This window comes from Athene cunicularia (assembly GCF_003259725.1).
Source record: "Athene cunicularia isolate RWA chromosome 6 unlocalized genomic scaffold, athCun1 chr6_part1, whole genome shotgun sequence".
In the NCBI taxonomy this organism is placed as follows: Eukaryota; Metazoa; Chordata; class Aves; order Strigiformes; family Strigidae; genus Athene; species Athene cunicularia.
In genome coordinates, this window is record NW_020799105.1 from 3307811 (window position 1) to 3325171 (window position 17361).

Genomic DNA, 17361 nt, shown 5'->3' on the forward strand with positions numbered 1-17361 from the left:
GGGTAGATTTTGCTCTTGGTCTCAGCCGGTAAAATGGTCACATGAAACAAAAAATACATCAGCTCCCCTCCCCCACGCACTGGTTTCTTGGCTCTGCACCCAAACTAGCGGCTGAGCACGTGATTTACTTGTAAAATGCAGTTAAAAAAACCCCAAAAACGACCAAAACGGTGCCCTTGCAGGTGGGACATCAGGCATGGGAGGGCTGGACTGGGGCTGCCCTGCGTGTGGCCGGAAGCTGCTGTGAAGGGAAGGGGTACCTCTCCCTGCGGAGTTGCAGGAAGCTGGCGGCACGCAGTGCGGCCAGCCATGGGCATGGGGGTGTGGTGTGTGCTGCAGGATGTGGGGCCACAGAGGGAAGCGCAAGCTGCAGGAGGCAAAATGGAGGGGAACATGCTGAACCACAGCCCTACTGGGGGAAGGAGGTGGTAGGTGCTGCCTGTGGGGCAGGGGGAAGGAAGGGGAGGGCTCTGGTGCAGGTGGTATGGGGGCCTGTGTTTTGAGAGTTAGGCTAGACAGTTACTCTGAACTGAAGGTCGTCATATGGGATACAAGGTCTGAACTGAGAGCAACAGAGGATTGTACTGATCTTTATTCTGCTTTGGTGCAAGAAAGGGAAGTGGTTTGACCATTTAAAGCTGTGGAGCTCAGCATCTTCTGGTTTGAAAGCTTCATTCCTTTTGCTAGTTGTGTTTGTATCCCACAGTTCTTCCTTTCTCTGGGATGTAGGCTCTCGTAAGCTTCTGAAATCACACTAACCCAGTATGCGCAAGGAGAGCTAAAACATGCCATTATGCTCATCACAAACCAGGTGGGGGCCTTCAAGTGAATGCCCCGCCAGGCTGGACAGCATGGCAGTTGCGCCACTCTTAGGGGGAGTACAATTACACCGCATTGCTTCCTGTGTCAGGCCTGTGGCGGGTGCAGTTAACATCTGGCCACAGCAGATAAAATGAGATAAAATAATTCCTGCTCTTTGCTGTGCTGCCTGTCAGTATTGGTGGTTGGTGATCTCCATTGCTTTAGGTCAGGATGTGAAGGTGGCTGCTTTGTTACTCTCTGTCGACTAGAGGATGTATTGCTTTAGGGGGGAGATACAATGCACTGTGCAGGAGTGATTCCCAGAACCTCCTACTGCAGGGCTGGCTTTCCTTGTGCTTTATCCTGTTCTGAGCCAGGAGGAAGTCTTGTAGAAGCAAGAAATGGCACTCTTTGCAGTAGCCAATGGAGCAGGTGGTGAATCGGTGGGTAGTTCTAATGGTTAATTGGTAGAATTCTTGATTGTTGCAGCAGACTGTAGGTACTTACTCCCGTGGCTGTAGGTGTTAACCTAGCACACAGTTTGGAAAGTAACCTCAGAGGTGAAACATTTCCTTCCCACCTGTTCACCACCAAACCTGGGAGGGATGTTCTCTCTATGACTTGCCTTCATCATGGTGGCATGAAATAAGCTGATGGCTAGAAAGAAAGAAGTCAGGCAATGAAATTCATATCAGGAGTGTCTTGGAAATTCTTCACTGGTTTTTAGTAAGTGAAGTAACTGGTTGATGGAGAAAGCAAACAGAATAAAGCAGAGTTGGCACAGCCCTTGTAATCCCACTGGAAACATGGGGCAATGAAGAGACGTTTCTCTTGTCAGCAAGAGGAACTGGTATGGCCTGAGAGGATATGTGGACCAGAAGCAGGGGTTGTACGTGAGGGATGACATGTGTGTCATGTCAGAGCTTACTGAAGACTTTGACTGGGGCCTGAATGGTGCTTTGGCCCGTGTTTAGTTGCTTTGTAGGCAGATACCCTCCACTCTCCTAATGCAGTCATGGTGCTGGCTCATTTTTCAGTGGCTGCACTGATACTGAGGCTTCAGCCTGAATTCACTGGGCTTGATTTGGCCTATTGCTTTTGGCTGAATAAGACAGGGGACAGCTTTCAAAACAGCCTGGAGAGCAGGGGCTCTGGGGGCCTGTGGCTTGTGGGGAAGGATGGGTCATCTGAGAAGGGGGCAGTAGATGCCGTGGAGGGTTGTCTCATCAAGGGGTTTACAAAATCCTGCTCTGAATGCTGTAGCAAGCTCAGAAGGAGGTCCCTTACCCACATTCTGAGTTGATTTCAAATGTGAAGCCAAGGACTATGCCTCCAGTGAATGGCTGGGGTGCTTGCTCCTTCCCTTTTTGTATACTGGTGCATACGCATACGTTCAGATTTCATGTTGCTTTGCAGTACTGGCATTGGTCAAACCGTGGGATCTGCTGTAGGAAATAACCAAACCGGAATGGTGGGAGTTGTCTTAAAGCCAGATTGGATTTTCTCTCTATCTGTGCCTTTGTAGGCAAGGAATGGCATGTCAGGCTTGAGCATGCTTAACCCCTATGTGTTCACATTGCCAATTGTGACTGAGATGTCTCTCACCTATAGCTGTGAGTCTGTGCTGATTCAGTAATTTGACCTCCTTTGACTTCTGAAGTTCCTGGTGTCTGAGAGCCCAAGCTCCCAGCTTCATCTTAATGTGCATGTCAGATTGCTTTTCTTTTGCCTTATAATGTGTACAGTAGGTAATACTCTGGGTATACATACATTCCTGCTGAAAGCAAGAGGACAGGAATTCTCCTTCCCTTAACCAGGTCCACCTGCTGGATAACTGAAAGAAGAATATTGGACGAGTTGTTTGCTGATAAACTGAAAAATAAGCATTTGAAAAGAAAAGGCAGCTTTGAATGACAGCAGGAATAGAAACTACAATGGCAAGGGTGCACACTATAACTTTTTTAAAAAGATCTATCTCTTTCAGGTATTTTTAATACTTTCTGTTTATATCTGCCTTCAGTTAGATTATCTTTGCAAATTAAGTACAAGGTGATGAAATAGTGAAAAAGAGAATAAATTTCTCTGTTTCACTCCTCAGGGTGCTTGTTGGGGATAGACTTATAATTACTTACACCATCTTGACTTCTACTCTGTTAGTTTACTCTGATAGTCTAATTTCTGCATTACTTGAACAAAACAGTGGAAACTCTCTTCTAAGCTCGTGTAGTTTGTTCCTTTTGTTTTGTTTTTCTAGTACAGTAATACCGAGGGGTTCACAGATAATAGTGTTTGGAAACAGCTTTTTACCAACTGTGTGAGCTTTCTGGCTGTCTTTAAGGTCCATGTGTGTATGTACTTTTAGGGATAGTATTACACTTTTATGCATGGATTTGTTTGTTTCAGAGAGACTGGGAGAGCGTGGGAAAAGGCTGTTACAAGGTAATAATATTAGTGGTTTTGCTAGAGGAAAGGCTTTGTCAGAAAGTATGTCTGCCGGCATTTCTTTAAAGAAGTCTTATATTTGTGTATTGTGTCCTACTGGCACTTGAACCTCCTTGTTTGTCTGTAGCTGAAGTTAAATGATGAGGATTTTACCACCATCTTGTTTCTCTAGCTTTCACTGAGCGAGAAAAGTGGAGTTTTGCTGTTTTATCTTCACTTGCTTGTTCCAGCCATGTCTTCCCCTTAGTGACTTTATGACTCTTGCACAGTTGCTGCAGCAGAATGCTGGTGGTAGTGGTAGGGGACAGCTTCCCCTCTGCCCTTGTGCTTGGGACATTGTGCCACTGGGGTTGTTCTGCGTTGGCAGGCTGTAAGACAGACTTTGGCTTTCAGAAATGTTGCCTGCAATGGGGGTAGTATGCTGTTACAGATTTATTAATTTTGGCTGGTCTTTGAAATGGCAGTGTAGAAACACTGAAATGGAAATGTCAAAGTCCTGAGCTGCAAATAGCTGGAGGGAGGGAGGGAGAGAACGAGCATTTGGGAAGTGTTGTTATGCTTATTTTCTTCATATTTTTCTTTAGGCATCTGCTGCTACCTCTTGTCAGAAAGCATACATGGAATCTATGGGGGCTTCTGGTCATTCTTAAGGCCTAGGATGATTTTTTGTTTCTACTAACTTCTACAGAAGGGGAGATGGTGATCTGAGACTTGCTGGTATTCCTGTTTAAATGAATAACATGGTGGTGTGGCATGGCATACTGTCCTGTGCAACCCAACTGCAAATGCTGAGAGATCTCAGCTGTTCTGTAGCACAGTCTTTTTGGAAAAACTAGAGAGTATGGAGGAAAGTCTGTGGCCTGGAAGTATGGGATGAGGGAGCTAGCTCTCTTCCTGGGAATGTCTCAGAGAGGAAGTTTAAATTTAAACAAGCAGAGAAAAGCATGAAGGAACCTGAAGGCTCAGATTAGTCTCACACTACAAAAAGTATTTGATGCAAATTCGATTTCTGTCTTGAAGCAACTCAAATGATATTTTAGCAGCTGGCACCAATTGACTATCTCCCGGAATTGGCATGATGACAGCAATCAAACTGAATTTATTGCTTTGGGTTTGATTCCTCTTCCGGCCTCTTCCCATTCTCAGAAATGTAATCTAGAATGTATTCCCACAGGAATAATAGCTTCAAGCCTCTAACAGCAAAGATGTGCAGAATGAAGACAGGTGAACTGTAGTATGCTGGATTCTTCATAACAGTTTCTCATCAAACAGATAATTCACAACTAAGCATTAGTTTTGTTGCTGCTTGTTTTTACTACATTTATGAAATAATCTGCCTTCCTGTTGGGGTGACTAAAGTTTTAGGCTGCTAAAAGTTGTGGCCCCCCCCTCTTTTTTTTTTTTTTCTTAAGGCAGGTGTACTAAACAAAGAGTGAGCTTTAGCCACAGGACCTCAGAATAGCTGCAGTTTGGTAAAGTAAGCCAGCAAACGCTGCTGTGGGTGTGCTTCTTTGCATGTGGAAGTGTTTCAAAACAGTGATCTGGAATTCTTGTTGAAGAAAGTATGGTAGAATTAACTTTTTCCACCTCATTTTCTGGTAAGTGTGAAATTAATCACTTTAACTGATAAATCTAGGTTCGATCTATTTCAGTAACTGTTTTGTCCACTCTTTCAGTTAGTTTTTAATGCTGACTTCTGCTTGCTAGGAGAAGGAACTGCCTGAAATAGGTGTGGTTTTGTTGATGTTTGTTCCTAAGGCAATGAATGTCAGTGCTTCCTGGTCAGGTGGAGAGGATGGGGCACAAAGGGCACATCTCTTTCAACCTCCCTGGTCACTAGTCCTTTGAGAAGCTTGTGGCAAGACTCCAGCTGCAGAGCATGTTTGCATGGCAGATGCCTGCAGCTGAAATAAAACCCCTCTCCACATCTCTCAGGAGCACAAGTCAGTCAGGGCATCGTAGCTATGTTCGAAGCTGGGAGGGTTTCATGCTGTGCTGCCTGTGCAGGGTGGCAGTGTCAGCACCTGGCACCTAACCATCTTCTCCTGCTCCCCAGCTCAGGTTCAGCCCTCACTCCCCTTGCTTGGAACTGATCTCCTTTTTGAGTTTGTTGTAGGTGTCTTTCTCCAGACTCTGCCTTTTGTAAGCGTACCTCAGCTCCATGCAGACAGGTCTCTGCTACCCTGTCTGCCCCGTCTCCTCTGCACAGCTTCCTATCAGGCTGATTAGGCACGGTGACCTTTTTCTTAATCTTTTTTTTTTTCTGTTGTTGTTATGTAAATGTTCTCACTTGACAGCTCTAGCTCTAGACTACTGGGATTTATGGATGTCCTGTGCCCTGTCTGTGTGTTTGAAAATGTTCTTCTCCAGGCCTTGGGTACCCTTGGAGGAGAAAGTCCTGGTGAGGAAAAACCTCCTGCGAAGCAGCAGTGCATGTAGTGGCTAGAGTAGGAAACCAGGAACTGATTCCCTGAAGGATGGAGCCCAGAAGTTGGGTCTTGCATTACTCATCCATCTCTGCCACTGCATCTTTGGGGTAACAGACTGAAGTGATTAGACAATGAAAGGATTTTCTTACAAAAGAGTAAGAAATTTGCATCAGTATAAAACTAGCTATATTCCCCACACTGCTGGAGGCTGCCAGGTTTTCATGAAGTAAAGCTGTGTGCATTTTTTATTTCTGTTGGGTATACCTTTCTTTTACATCACATTAACCTGTTTGTCAGCTGAAGTTTGATGCATTTAGGACAAACAGGACAAACTATCGTGGTTTTGTTCTGCTGTCCTCTGTACTTGGGCAGGGTTGGTTTTGCTTTAACTTGCTTGGTTAGAGATTTTTACAGCTGTGATGTTATTAATTCCCAGAGAATGGGCTGCATGTTTGCATAAAATAAAGCAGTTTCGTTTTTGCAGGTCCTTAACTCTCACAAATGATGCTATAATCATTCTTGTTTTCTCTTAAAGTAAATCCCTAGACAAATCAAAACCCAACCCAAAGAAGTACCGGTTGTCTGAACAGTTTCTTCTAGGGTATATTCTGGAGAAACCCAGTATTAATGTTACTGGAGTGACACTTAGCGTGGTACTTGCAGAGCAGTAATGTTAAAGGTACTTGGGTTAAATGTAGCCTCACATGCTGAATAAGATGCAGAAATTGTATCATATAAAGGACTAATAAGATAAATAAATGTTCACACCTTAGTTTGTGTATCAAACATGAGAAATTTTTTTCTGCTGTTTTTAAGCACCATCTTATGTCTACATTTTGAATTTTGCTACAAAAAAACCTACGTAGACTCACTTTTCTGTTTGTGTAGATACTCATTGCTTCAGACTGTAAATAGAAGAATTGTCCAAATAGCAAGATTCTCTTTCTTTTTTTTTTTTTGTCTGGAAAACAGTAAATGAATATTAGATGAGTGTTTGTAATATCCTGTACTTAAGCATCAGCTATTGTTCAGGGCTAGACAGCTCTGTAACATAGCAAGCAAAGAGCTTAATGAAATCCAATATTTGGAAACAGGAGGTAGATGAGTTCAGACTTGGAACAGCAGTGCTAAATTTTAACAGGAAGGGTAACTAACATTTGGAGTATCTTCTGTGGGTGTATGGCTTTATCACTTTAAGTCTTGAATGTGAACCCTTATGTTTTCTGAAGGATATACGGTGTTTTAGGCAAGTTATGGAAATTGCTAGTTGAATTTCATAGATTATGAAAGGTGGGAAATAGGCTTAATGTTGTAGGCCTGGGATCCTGTAAGGTAGGTCAGATGTGTTGCTTTGTTTCTCTTAGCTATGAGGTGTACTTCCACTGTGCATTAAGAATAAACACTTTGCTCCACAAATGGCTTGCAGAAGTAAGTTTGATCTTTTGGGCAGAGGGAGAAGAAATTATTTGCTTTGCAACCTCTTGGTAAGGCAGGGATCTGAACCCATGTCATCCTTTCATTGTTACTCAAATACAATTAAGAATACTTCACATTTTTAAGGTTTGGTGAGACCACATATAAGAGATATGCGAAAGCCCAGCGTTTGGCTGCTCTGCTGGACTCACAGAATTTTGTTTTTTCTGTCTCCTACTGGGAATAACTGTCGTTAAACCAGAGAAAGGTAGAAAAATTGCAGCTCTTTGTTTATTTCTTACACATTTAGGTGTACCGGGTTGTTGCCCACATGTAACAAATCCACTCTGCCGCTGATCCCTGAAACAAGAGTCAAATGCCTACACTGTGCCAAAGGCCACTGGGCGGTTAAAAAGGGGCTTTCTATGGGGGTGGGGTGGGGACTCTTCGAGTCACGGGCTGGGCTGTGTTCTGGTGCCACCTGCAACAGGATGGGTGATCCTGTGGGAATGGGGTCCATGGATCCTCCAGGACCTGCGGCAGGAAACCCGCCCCGCCTGACCTTTCACTGCTCTGGTTGTGGCGGCTGGCTGCTGTGGCTGGTGCTCCTGGGGCTGGAGTGTGCTTTCTCTCTGTGAGTTGTGCTTGAGTTTGCCTATTTTGTTGCCCTAGAGACAGAAGAGTGTGGTATGCTTCCCCCCTGACCAGAAATAGTTTCCTGTACCTTGTGACTGGAGTGCTGTACTCTTCCTCTGGTCTCCAGCCAGGCTGTGTGGTGCTGGAGGGATGGGGTGTGGGGTGATGACCTCTTGTCACAAGTTCTGGTGTGGCTGCCCATGATCACTAGCTGCTCTGCCCGCTCCCCTCCCTCTGCACGATGGTGTAGGATTTCAGGGGAGCAATTGCTCTTGATTTACATCTCCCATGGCATTTTGATGGTTATGTCATTTTGTTTGAGCCTTGCTCCTGTCAGCTGTCTGTCCTGGCTGTCAGGACTTGGTGGCTGAGTAGCACGTGGTGAGAGCTCTTACCTCTCCTTCCCCCTTTGCTCAGCTGTTTTTGCTGTCTGCTTCCCCATGTCCTTGTACTTGGGAACAGATTCTCAGCAAGTGTAACCGCGCACAAGGGCAACGTGATCTGGGTGGATGAAGGATCCCTGTCTGTAGGAGTTCCAAGTAGAGCTGGGAGGGTAAGTGGGGAATTTGCAAGACCCAGGCATGCAATCAAGCTATGGATAGTTTATCTCAAACTGTTGTCCTGCTGTGAGAATCTAGCCTGAGTGCCAAGTATGCAGCACAGTCTGTTACCTTGCAACTGTGTTTTGCAAAACTTCATTGTGAGAGATGCTGCTAAAAGGGAAGCTAAGGCGCCCCCACCCCTCCCCAGCAATGCAGGTGAGAAAGTGCTTGCACTGCACCAAGGCCTCGGGAGCATGGAAGCTCTCCAGGCTTTCTTGCTGCTTGCTACTTTATTGGAAAGTGGTTCTGGCATAGAACTATAAAATACATGCAGCAACAACAATAATTTCCACGATTGAGAAGGAAGGAGAGATGAAAGGAGTAATTTACCTTCCCCCCATCGCTGAACAGTAGCAGATGAGGATGTAAGCACATCTCAGCACTATAAAATATTAATTGGGATATTTTCTACAGTTCAGCATTGGGAAAGAAGACAGAAATCCTGCAGTGCCCTGAGCTGCTGTTCCCAGCCTGGGAAAGAAAAGTGTTCTGAGCTGAGATCTGGCTCAGTCTCTGTTTCTGCTCATGGGGAAGAGAACAGTTGCCCAAAGCCTTCCTTTACAAAGGGAAAGGAAGACTGTGCGGAGACCATGGAGTTGCACAGGCTGTTCTCGGGCAGAGCAGTGCAGTGTGGCTTCGTTGAAATGGGTCACTAGTGGGTTCCCTATAAATTAGAAGATGCTGCATTCCAGTGATCTGCTGAGTAACTCAGCCAGCCAAGGGTCCTGCTTACTCATGCAGAGAGGACTTGTGTGTCACAGGGGATGCAGAAAGCTGTGTTTTCAAGTTTGTGTGCTGAAGATCTGTGACAGAAGAAATGTCAAGAGCAGGCAGGGACTGCTGCTTCCCCTTGCCATGTTCTTTTGATGGCTGGACAGAGGAGGAAGGGCTGTCCTTGCTGCTTGCCTCTTTCTAGGCCTCTGCATCCCTAGAAGTCTAGAATTTAGCAGCTGCCAGGGCTGCCTAAAAGATTTGCATCCATCAGGATCCTTTCAGTGAAACTGTTTGTCCAGAGTGACCATTTCATTTGACAGGGTGGGGGCATTGTTGTGAAAGTTCAGGAGTCAGTCATTGCTGTAGTGAAAAATCTCCGGTCTGAGCCTCAGTGGCTAAAAGGCCCCCTGCTTCTTGGTTGAGATGGACGGAGTTGCTCCCTCTCCTTTCCTTGCACTTATGCACGTTCCATTTCTAGGAAGGAGAAACCATTTTTTGCTCTCTTTGATATTTTTTTCTTTAATCCAGATGATGATTGTGTTCACACTGATGTTGCCTTTGAGCCAGAATAAGCATACTTAGCATTTGGGCAGAACTTCTTGCCTGGAGATCTTGGAGTGCTTGATCAGCATTTCATCAGCAAGTCTGTCCATGGGTACTGAAGTATGGTTACCTTTACAGTTCACTGGACCTGACAGAGTTCCATACTTCCTGCACTAGCAGGAGCTGTGTATTTCTCCCTCCTACTCTCCTCTTCTTCCCCAAAGTTTCTCTGGAGTGGAAGCAGGTCCTATTCCCATTTCATGTGGGCTGTTCCTTCAGCCTTGGACAAGGGGTTAAGTCTTGGAAGGGTTGTCACAGGAAGTGGCTTTGCATATTTGTGAGGCTGATGGAAGAGCGCTGCTACTCACTTTGAATCCAAGAAGGGAATAGCAGTTTAGTGCTAGCTCTGTAGTGGGAGGAGAGGTCCTCCAGCAGCCTCGGCTGCATAGCCCTTGCTTGAAATGGCTGTGAGGTTTTGGGAGACAGTTGTGTGTCAGCAATTCACATTCATTTGGATGTTTGCTCGGTCACTGTGTTCCTTTCTCTGTTGAATACGAACAAGAGCTTAGTTCAGAGTTGTGGTGCTTAATGCCTTGTTTCTTATTCTCTTTCAGATCACCAGAAACTGGAACGTGAAGCTCGAATCTGCCGACTTCTAAAGCATCCAAATATTGGTAAACCTCCTTGGGCTCAATGGGATGAGGGTGAGAGAGGAGCAATGTGTCTCATCTAGCGCACTGTGAGAGAGCAGATGTATTTTGAATGTTCACAACTAGTCAAACTTGCCTGTTGAAATCACCTCAGTTTCTCTCTTTGACGAATTCTGCATATGATCCTGTCCCATTCCTTAGCATCCTGGCCCAGATGATCACTAAAGTATCCCTGCTCCTTGGGTGATGTATGACTCTTGGTTGCTCATCTGACATTCTGTGATGGGAATGAGCTGTGGTGTTTGTTTTCCCCACACTTGTCTAAAGTTAGCACTTTTTGATGTATCCATTTAAATGTTGTGTTCAGTGACATGGCCAAAGTTAAAGGAAGGGAGGCTAATATGTCAGCTCTTGTCATTGCAGTGGCTACTTCCTCTAAAAAAAGAGACCAAAACCTAATTGCTCATTTTGGCAGTGGTAGGGAGAAAAAAAAAAAAAAAAAGTAATGAATTAATGGAATAGTTTTCTATAGGAGTACAGGAAGAGGCAAAATAAGGCACAACTTCAAACCAAAACTGATTTATTTACTGAGCTGTAGAGGGAAGGTACGGATTTTTATCTAGTTTCAAAGTGCCATCAAAGTTTATCCTAAGTTTTCTTTTAGAGAAATTTCACATTGTTGGAAGTTGCTTTGAGCAAAAAAAGTTGGACCATTAATAATCCCCTTTTTAGGATCTTTAAATAAATCCTCTAGGATCCTAGCTAAGGTCTAATTTGAGTTCATTTGTTTAAGAAAACAAGAAGATATACCAAATTGCCACCTTCAACCAATCCACTGTTAAATATCCCTGTTTGGGAAACAATGCATTACATTGTCTTACTTTTGCATAACCCTATCTGTCAGGGTAGATAATGTTTAAAGGGCATCTATCTGGTCTCCTGACTTTCAGCTTCATAATCATTTGCTCCTATCATCTGAAGACCCAAGAGAGGAAAGGTGCCTTACAGCATACCCCATGAACTAGCATCTGTAGCCTGTTCCGTTTGGGATGAAGAAGCCATTTCCACAAACTTGGGACCTCACAAAATGCAAAGCATCTTAGTAGCAGCTTTTCAACAGAAAGAGCTTTGTTGCATCTGCGTGTAGTTGTGGAGGTATCGCATGAGGAGAGGAGCAGTGGCCACCTTCTCCAGTAACTTGCACTGATGAATAAATTCGGTAAATTCATTGCTCATCAATATTTATTGCTGGTAAATTTATTGCTTGGCAAATTCAGAATGACTAAAACTCATTAATTAGTTATTGAGCTTCATTTGCCCCACAAGACTTGTTGCACTTAGTTTAGTAGGTGATACCACTTTTTATTTTGACCTTAACTTCGTTTTCATCATCTCTCTTTTTCTATAATTTCTTGCATCCTTTCTTGCCTGGCCTCTCACAGAGTAAATCTTATACCTAAAACTACTTTTATAAGTAAACTGCACCAAAAGCAGAAACATGTCGCATTCCTGGTTCAATTCTACAGCTTGTTCCTCATCTGTAATGAGTGGCAATGCATGTCTCGTGTTGTGGTTTGGAAAAGACAATATGGGGGAGTGTCAGTGGTTCTTGCATTTTTTACAGAGCATTTCTTCTCTTCCTAGAAAAAAACGTTTTTCTTCTAAGATAAAGAGACTAGTCATTCTAAACTCAATGGGTGGTCACAAATAGCAATAAAGGAATTAATTTTTATGCCTGCAACACAGAATCAAACTGTGTTGAATAAGACATCAGGAAGACATATGGTTCATTCAGCAGTCCTGCAAAAACCTTTTATACCTGACTGGTTCCAGGCATGTTTGTTCTTAAAAACCTTTAATGCTTCCACAGCCCCTAGTGGCAGTCTTTCAAATGTTTAATTTTTCTGTCGGTTAGACATTAGAAAAAAATATTTTGCTGCTATCTTAGCTTACTGTTTCTAGTTCTGTCTGGAGTATATGTGGAAAGTAGTTTTTCTTTCTTGTAACAGTCTTTTACATATTTGAAGACCGTTAATCATGTGTCTTTTTAGTCTTTTTCTTCAGACTAAACAAACCCAGTTCTTTCAATCTTTTCTCATATGTCATGTTTTCTAGACCTCGAGTCTTTTTTTTTTTTTCTTTTTTTTTTTTTTTCTTTCCCCTTCCCTGGACTCTTGCCAGTTGCTTCATCTTTCTAGAAATATGATGCTGAATACTGGACATAAGATGAGAACTAAGGCCATGTCAGTGCTGCCTAGAGGGAGAAGAATTGCTTCACCTATCCTGCCAAAGATACTCTTGTTTTGTACATCAGCCTGTGAAACTTGCCATTTATATTGTTAATGCTTATTTGTTTTCTGACATGTTATTGCTCCATACTACTTTCTTCAGAACTTCTGGCAAGCAAATGATTTTTCCATCTTGCATAGATGAGGATTCCTTTTGAAGTATGCATTACATTTGTCTTTATTAAAACAAATAGGAAGAAATCCACTCTGTGGGTTCCCCCTCCAGGTTGTCAAGACCGTTTTGATTTATCTTCTGATAGTGTAATAGGGTTGCAACTCCTCCCACAGTGACATGATCTTTAATAGCATTGCCATATATTGCATCATGTAGACAATTAATAGCACTGTTGAATACTGTTGGACTCTAGACAAACTCTTGAAGATATCACTTGATACATTGTTCCAGTTTGACAGTTACCAGTTTTGAGTATGTTTTTTCAATGAGTTGTATACACCATTGTAAGCTAGTTATGAACACATATTTTATTCTAAATTGTGTATGCAAATAGCACCTAAGATGCTAAGAAGTCTTGCTGAAGTGCAGATGCTACATGCATTGCTGCTTCCACATTCCTTGGAATTGTTACGTTGTCATAGAAGGGAAACATGTTGTTCTGACATAGCGGTAGGTTTTTTCCTTGAAATTTGTATTAGCAGTTAGTAATCACCTAGTTACTGCTGTTCTGTGTTGTAAACTGTTCTGGATGAATGCTTGATGTGTTGCCTCACAGTGAGCTATGCTAGTAACACTGCATCAATCCTGAAGAATTCTGCAAATTTTGCATTTGCTTTAATTTCCCCATTAAGTTTTGTTGTTACTGTTTTGTTGCAAACTCTGTTGCAGCATGTCCTGCCTCTTCTATAGTGACCTGAGCCTCTAGTGAGTCTGGGGCAGAGGACTGGAAGTTAGGACACTGAGAGGTCAGCTGCTTTTCTCTCCTGTCTGTACACAGTATATAAAACAAACCTATTGTTGTGTTTGTGGTTCTTGTCCATTTGCTGCAAGACAGTTGATTCTCCTATGGAGATTCTGGACTGCAACACACTGACCATAACACTGCTATTCCAATAAAATAAAGGTTATTCCAGGTACAAAGTAATGGTGGTATTTCCATTTATTGTTGCTTTTTGTGAAATGACCACTTCTTGAGTTACCCTAACATGTCTTCATCAAATCTCAGCCCTAACTGTAGGCTATTGCTCTGTAGTTGGGTGTTTTGCTTGTCTTCAGATGCACATTATGGCCAAGACAATCACAGTAGAGTGATCCTTCTAAGAGCTTCGTGCTGCAGTAAGTTTTTTTTGTCTGGACAGAAGAAAGTTGACGAGGCAATTTTCTGATTTCCGACTTGTAGTATGTACCATGTCCTTATTGCAAACCATCCATCTGAATATGCCATTATAGCTAGTCACCTCAGACTTTAGTTCAGTAGAGGAAAAACTTCCTTCCTTAACTTTCAACTTGTTTGTTGGTTTTTTTTTTTTCACTCCTGACAACTTCCTGGAGTATTTTGCATTCAGTTCCAGGGAAGCCATTTGCCAGCCATGCTCGCCAAATACAGCAGAATTGGATGGAGATCAATCAGTGATTTGTTCACCATGTTTTAAAGGCAAAAAAGATGTACCCATTACTGAGGATATGGAAGTGTTAGAGGCAGAATGCAACATCATTAAAAACCCCACTGTCTGTAAGCCGATAAAATGCCTGTTGAAGTTGGCAAGAGTCATGGCTCTGTGGGGAATTCTACTTCTTGAACAACTTACTGTTCTAGTGATTCAGTTATCTATAAATCTTGTGGGCATTTGACATGCATGTATCCAGGAACACGTAGAAGAAAATGATACGGCTCTCTTCTCCCTTAGTCCCTGCTTTGCAGGAAAGAAGCATGTTTCTTTCCTGCACACTCATAGCTCTGATCCTTCATTTGCAGACACTTTCCTGATTGTGCCACTGAAGCTTATGCAATGGTTAAGGTAAAATAAACTTCACTATTGCTTTCTAGTTGTAGAGCTAAACTTACAAAGTATTGAATATCAACTCTTGATTACTGGAACAACTCTTTTGGTCTTCTGTTTAGTTATAAACTTAATTCCAGTCAGTCTGTGTATTTCACTTTTCAGTCCTTTAATTCATTCACTACATAGGGATTCTCTTGGGGAGCATTCAGCTTTTTCCCGTGCTTCCTGCTACCCATCAAATACTAGAGCAGTGACAGAGCTGGGAACCCCAGTTATCTTCCTGTGGACTTGTTCATTGCAGATGTGAAGTTCAGCACAGTGCTGAAAGTGACCTTTCCTGTCCTAGGACTTGCAAAGCAATAATGATGCAAATTTTGATAAAAAACCTCATTCATAATTTGAAAACTCTTCTCTGGTATTCCTGTATTCTCTTACAAGGGTAGGATTGTGTCTTGTTTAGTCACCATGAAGTCTGTTCTGTGCATGCATTTTTTCCACTGTGGTGTTAGGTGTTGTCCTTCTCCTCCTCCTAAATTTTGTTAGGCCAGTCTAAATATGTGCTTCCTCTTTGGATCTGTCATCAGATGATCTGTACTTTTTTTTAGATATTTTTAACCCAACTGTTCAAAGTAGTTTTTTAATATCTTTTGTTTGTTGTTCAAACTGAGCATTTCTGGTCAGTTATTGTGTCCCAACTCGTGGCAGCCTTTGCTGTGAAGAACTGCATGCACTTAGGTCTAGAATAATGAAAATACATATTTTAAGAGAGACTGGTAGTAGCCCAAGAACCAAAGCCAAATTCTGTTTCTGATTTCTGCCTTCATATCCTTTGCTGAACTGCTTCAGAGTTAATTTATTTGAGGGAATTTATAGCAGTAGTGAAATGCTGTCCTCAGCATCTACCAGAGTTATTGCTTTTTCAGGTTTTTTCTACCTCTGACTTTTTCTCCAAACTATACTTTCACCTGAATTCTTTTCATTTTAGCTTCTATCTGTTGTCATCTCTTAGCAAGAACGACAATTTTGGACATGTCCTTATTTAAAATGGGAGAAAATGATATAGAAATCTCCTGTGAATTAGAAGAATTTCTTTTGACCTAGTTCAGTTTTATATTCTTTGACAAGTCGTCTGTCCTCCTAGTACCTTTGTCTTGTGGGAGTGATTTTGATGGATGTGTATAAAAAAAGGTCTCCAGTTTGTGTGCCCTTAAATGCTGGTTATGGTCCATGTGGGAATTGCTGCAAGGACCAAGAAGGATGCTGTGCTTCTCTGTGCAGCCCAGCTGGAGAATCCCACAATGCTCACGACTAACCTGAGTGAGAAATGGGGTGCTTTAATCATGTCTGCAGACCTAATACTGAATTTGGTGTCTTAGTGGTATCAGACATAACTTCAGGTTTGCTCATTTCCTTGTTTTGAGATACTACTCTTGATAAGCAGGCCCTCACTTTTTCCCCCCCTGCTGCCCCGTAGAATGTTTTCCTAACACCTTTTCCCTGACAAGAGACTTGAATTGCTTCCTTAAGAACAACAAGAAAAAATGTGGGCTGTGTTTGGTGTAAACAGCAGATTTTCTTGTTTTCATTTGTCTGTAGACACCCAGACTGCCTTTACAATTGGGATGGAAAGGATGTTATGTGCAAAAAATAGTTAAAGTGCTGGGGATTCTCCAGTGGTTTGGCCATGCTTGCTGCCCTGTGGAAGCTTAGCGGTTTCCAAGTGGGATGCTCCCATGCCTGGCTGGCTGTTTAAAGCTGCTGTCCTCTGGTTTCTATTGCTGGGGGACCACTCCTGTTCTTGGGTGAAACTGATGTGGAGAGGGGATGGTGTGGGGAAGCGGGGGCTGATGGTGGAAGAAGTGAACTTGTAACAGAAGTTATGCTTTACGGCTTTCTCAGTTACTGAGCAGCTTTTCCTTGGAAGTGTCATGGGGCTGTCTGAGAGGGCAGCAAGTTGCTGTGCTTCCTAAGAGGCCAAGCAATGATGTTCTTTGGCCTTATGCCTTTAACTTGCTCTCCTCCTCCTCCACCCCCTCAGAAAAAAAAAAAAAAAAAAAAAAAAAAAAAAAAAAGCTCATGCAATGGCAGGGAGAAATGTAAAGGCTAAAGGCTGCTCTAACCACTAAGTATCAACTTCATCGCCCACCCACCTCCCACACACAACTAGAAATAACTTTAAATAATTTATTTAAGTGTGTCTGTATTGCAGTTACATATTTAATGACTTAAAGGGACAGTGTTTCACTTAGGAATAAATTTGAATTTTCCGTAATTTGAAGGTAAGCGTTACCCCTGCACCCTATTTTCTGAGAATTTCACAATGCTTTACAGCACTCGGTGGATTAAACTCTATGCTGCCATCTCAGGTAGCCATTACCCTTATTAACAGAGAGAAAAACATGGCATGAATAGGTTTAGTAGCTAAACTTAGAACACGGTAATTCAGTGAGAGAACAAGGAACAAGCTAATTCCCGTGTCCCGCTCGCCGAACGTTAGAAGACAAAAAAAAAAATAAAAATCTCTCATCTTTCTTCTGCTCCTATTTGTTGCCTCGATAATTGTCTTTTCATAGATAATAATATATGCAGGGACTTAAGGGCAAAATGTTAAGTAGGAATGTTGGTGGCAGAATGATGGGGACATCATTTATAAAGGAAGGAAAAAAGGAAGCATAGAGAGTAAAATTTCATGTTGGAATTATCGAAGCTCATTAGAGCTGAAAACATCTGACTGAGTCATGTTATGAGTTTTATTACTAATGGTGACTAGTTCTCATCTCTGGAATTGTCTATCCTTTTCAGTAAAGACCATCACCTTGACAATGGTCATGGATTGGTCCAGCTACTTCCAGGAAATTCTGATCTTCATGTGTTGAGCGTATCA

At 42.6% G+C, this 17361-nt stretch overlaps 1 protein-coding gene across 13 annotated transcripts in view; it reads left to right on the plus strand.

Moving 5' to 3' along the window:
* CAMK2G (calcium/calmodulin dependent protein kinase II gamma) overlaps positions 1-17361 on the plus strand; it is a 233771-nt gene that overhangs the window by 154196 nt on the left and 62214 nt on the right. For all 13 annotated transcript variants that reach the window (XM_026851328.1, XM_026851324.1, XM_026851330.1 and 10 more), the window contains exon 3: positions 10195-10254. In XM_026851328.1, the coding sequence (XP_026707129.1) occupies positions 10195-10254 (60 nt within the window). The remainder of the gene's footprint in view (positions 1-10194; positions 10255-17361) is intronic.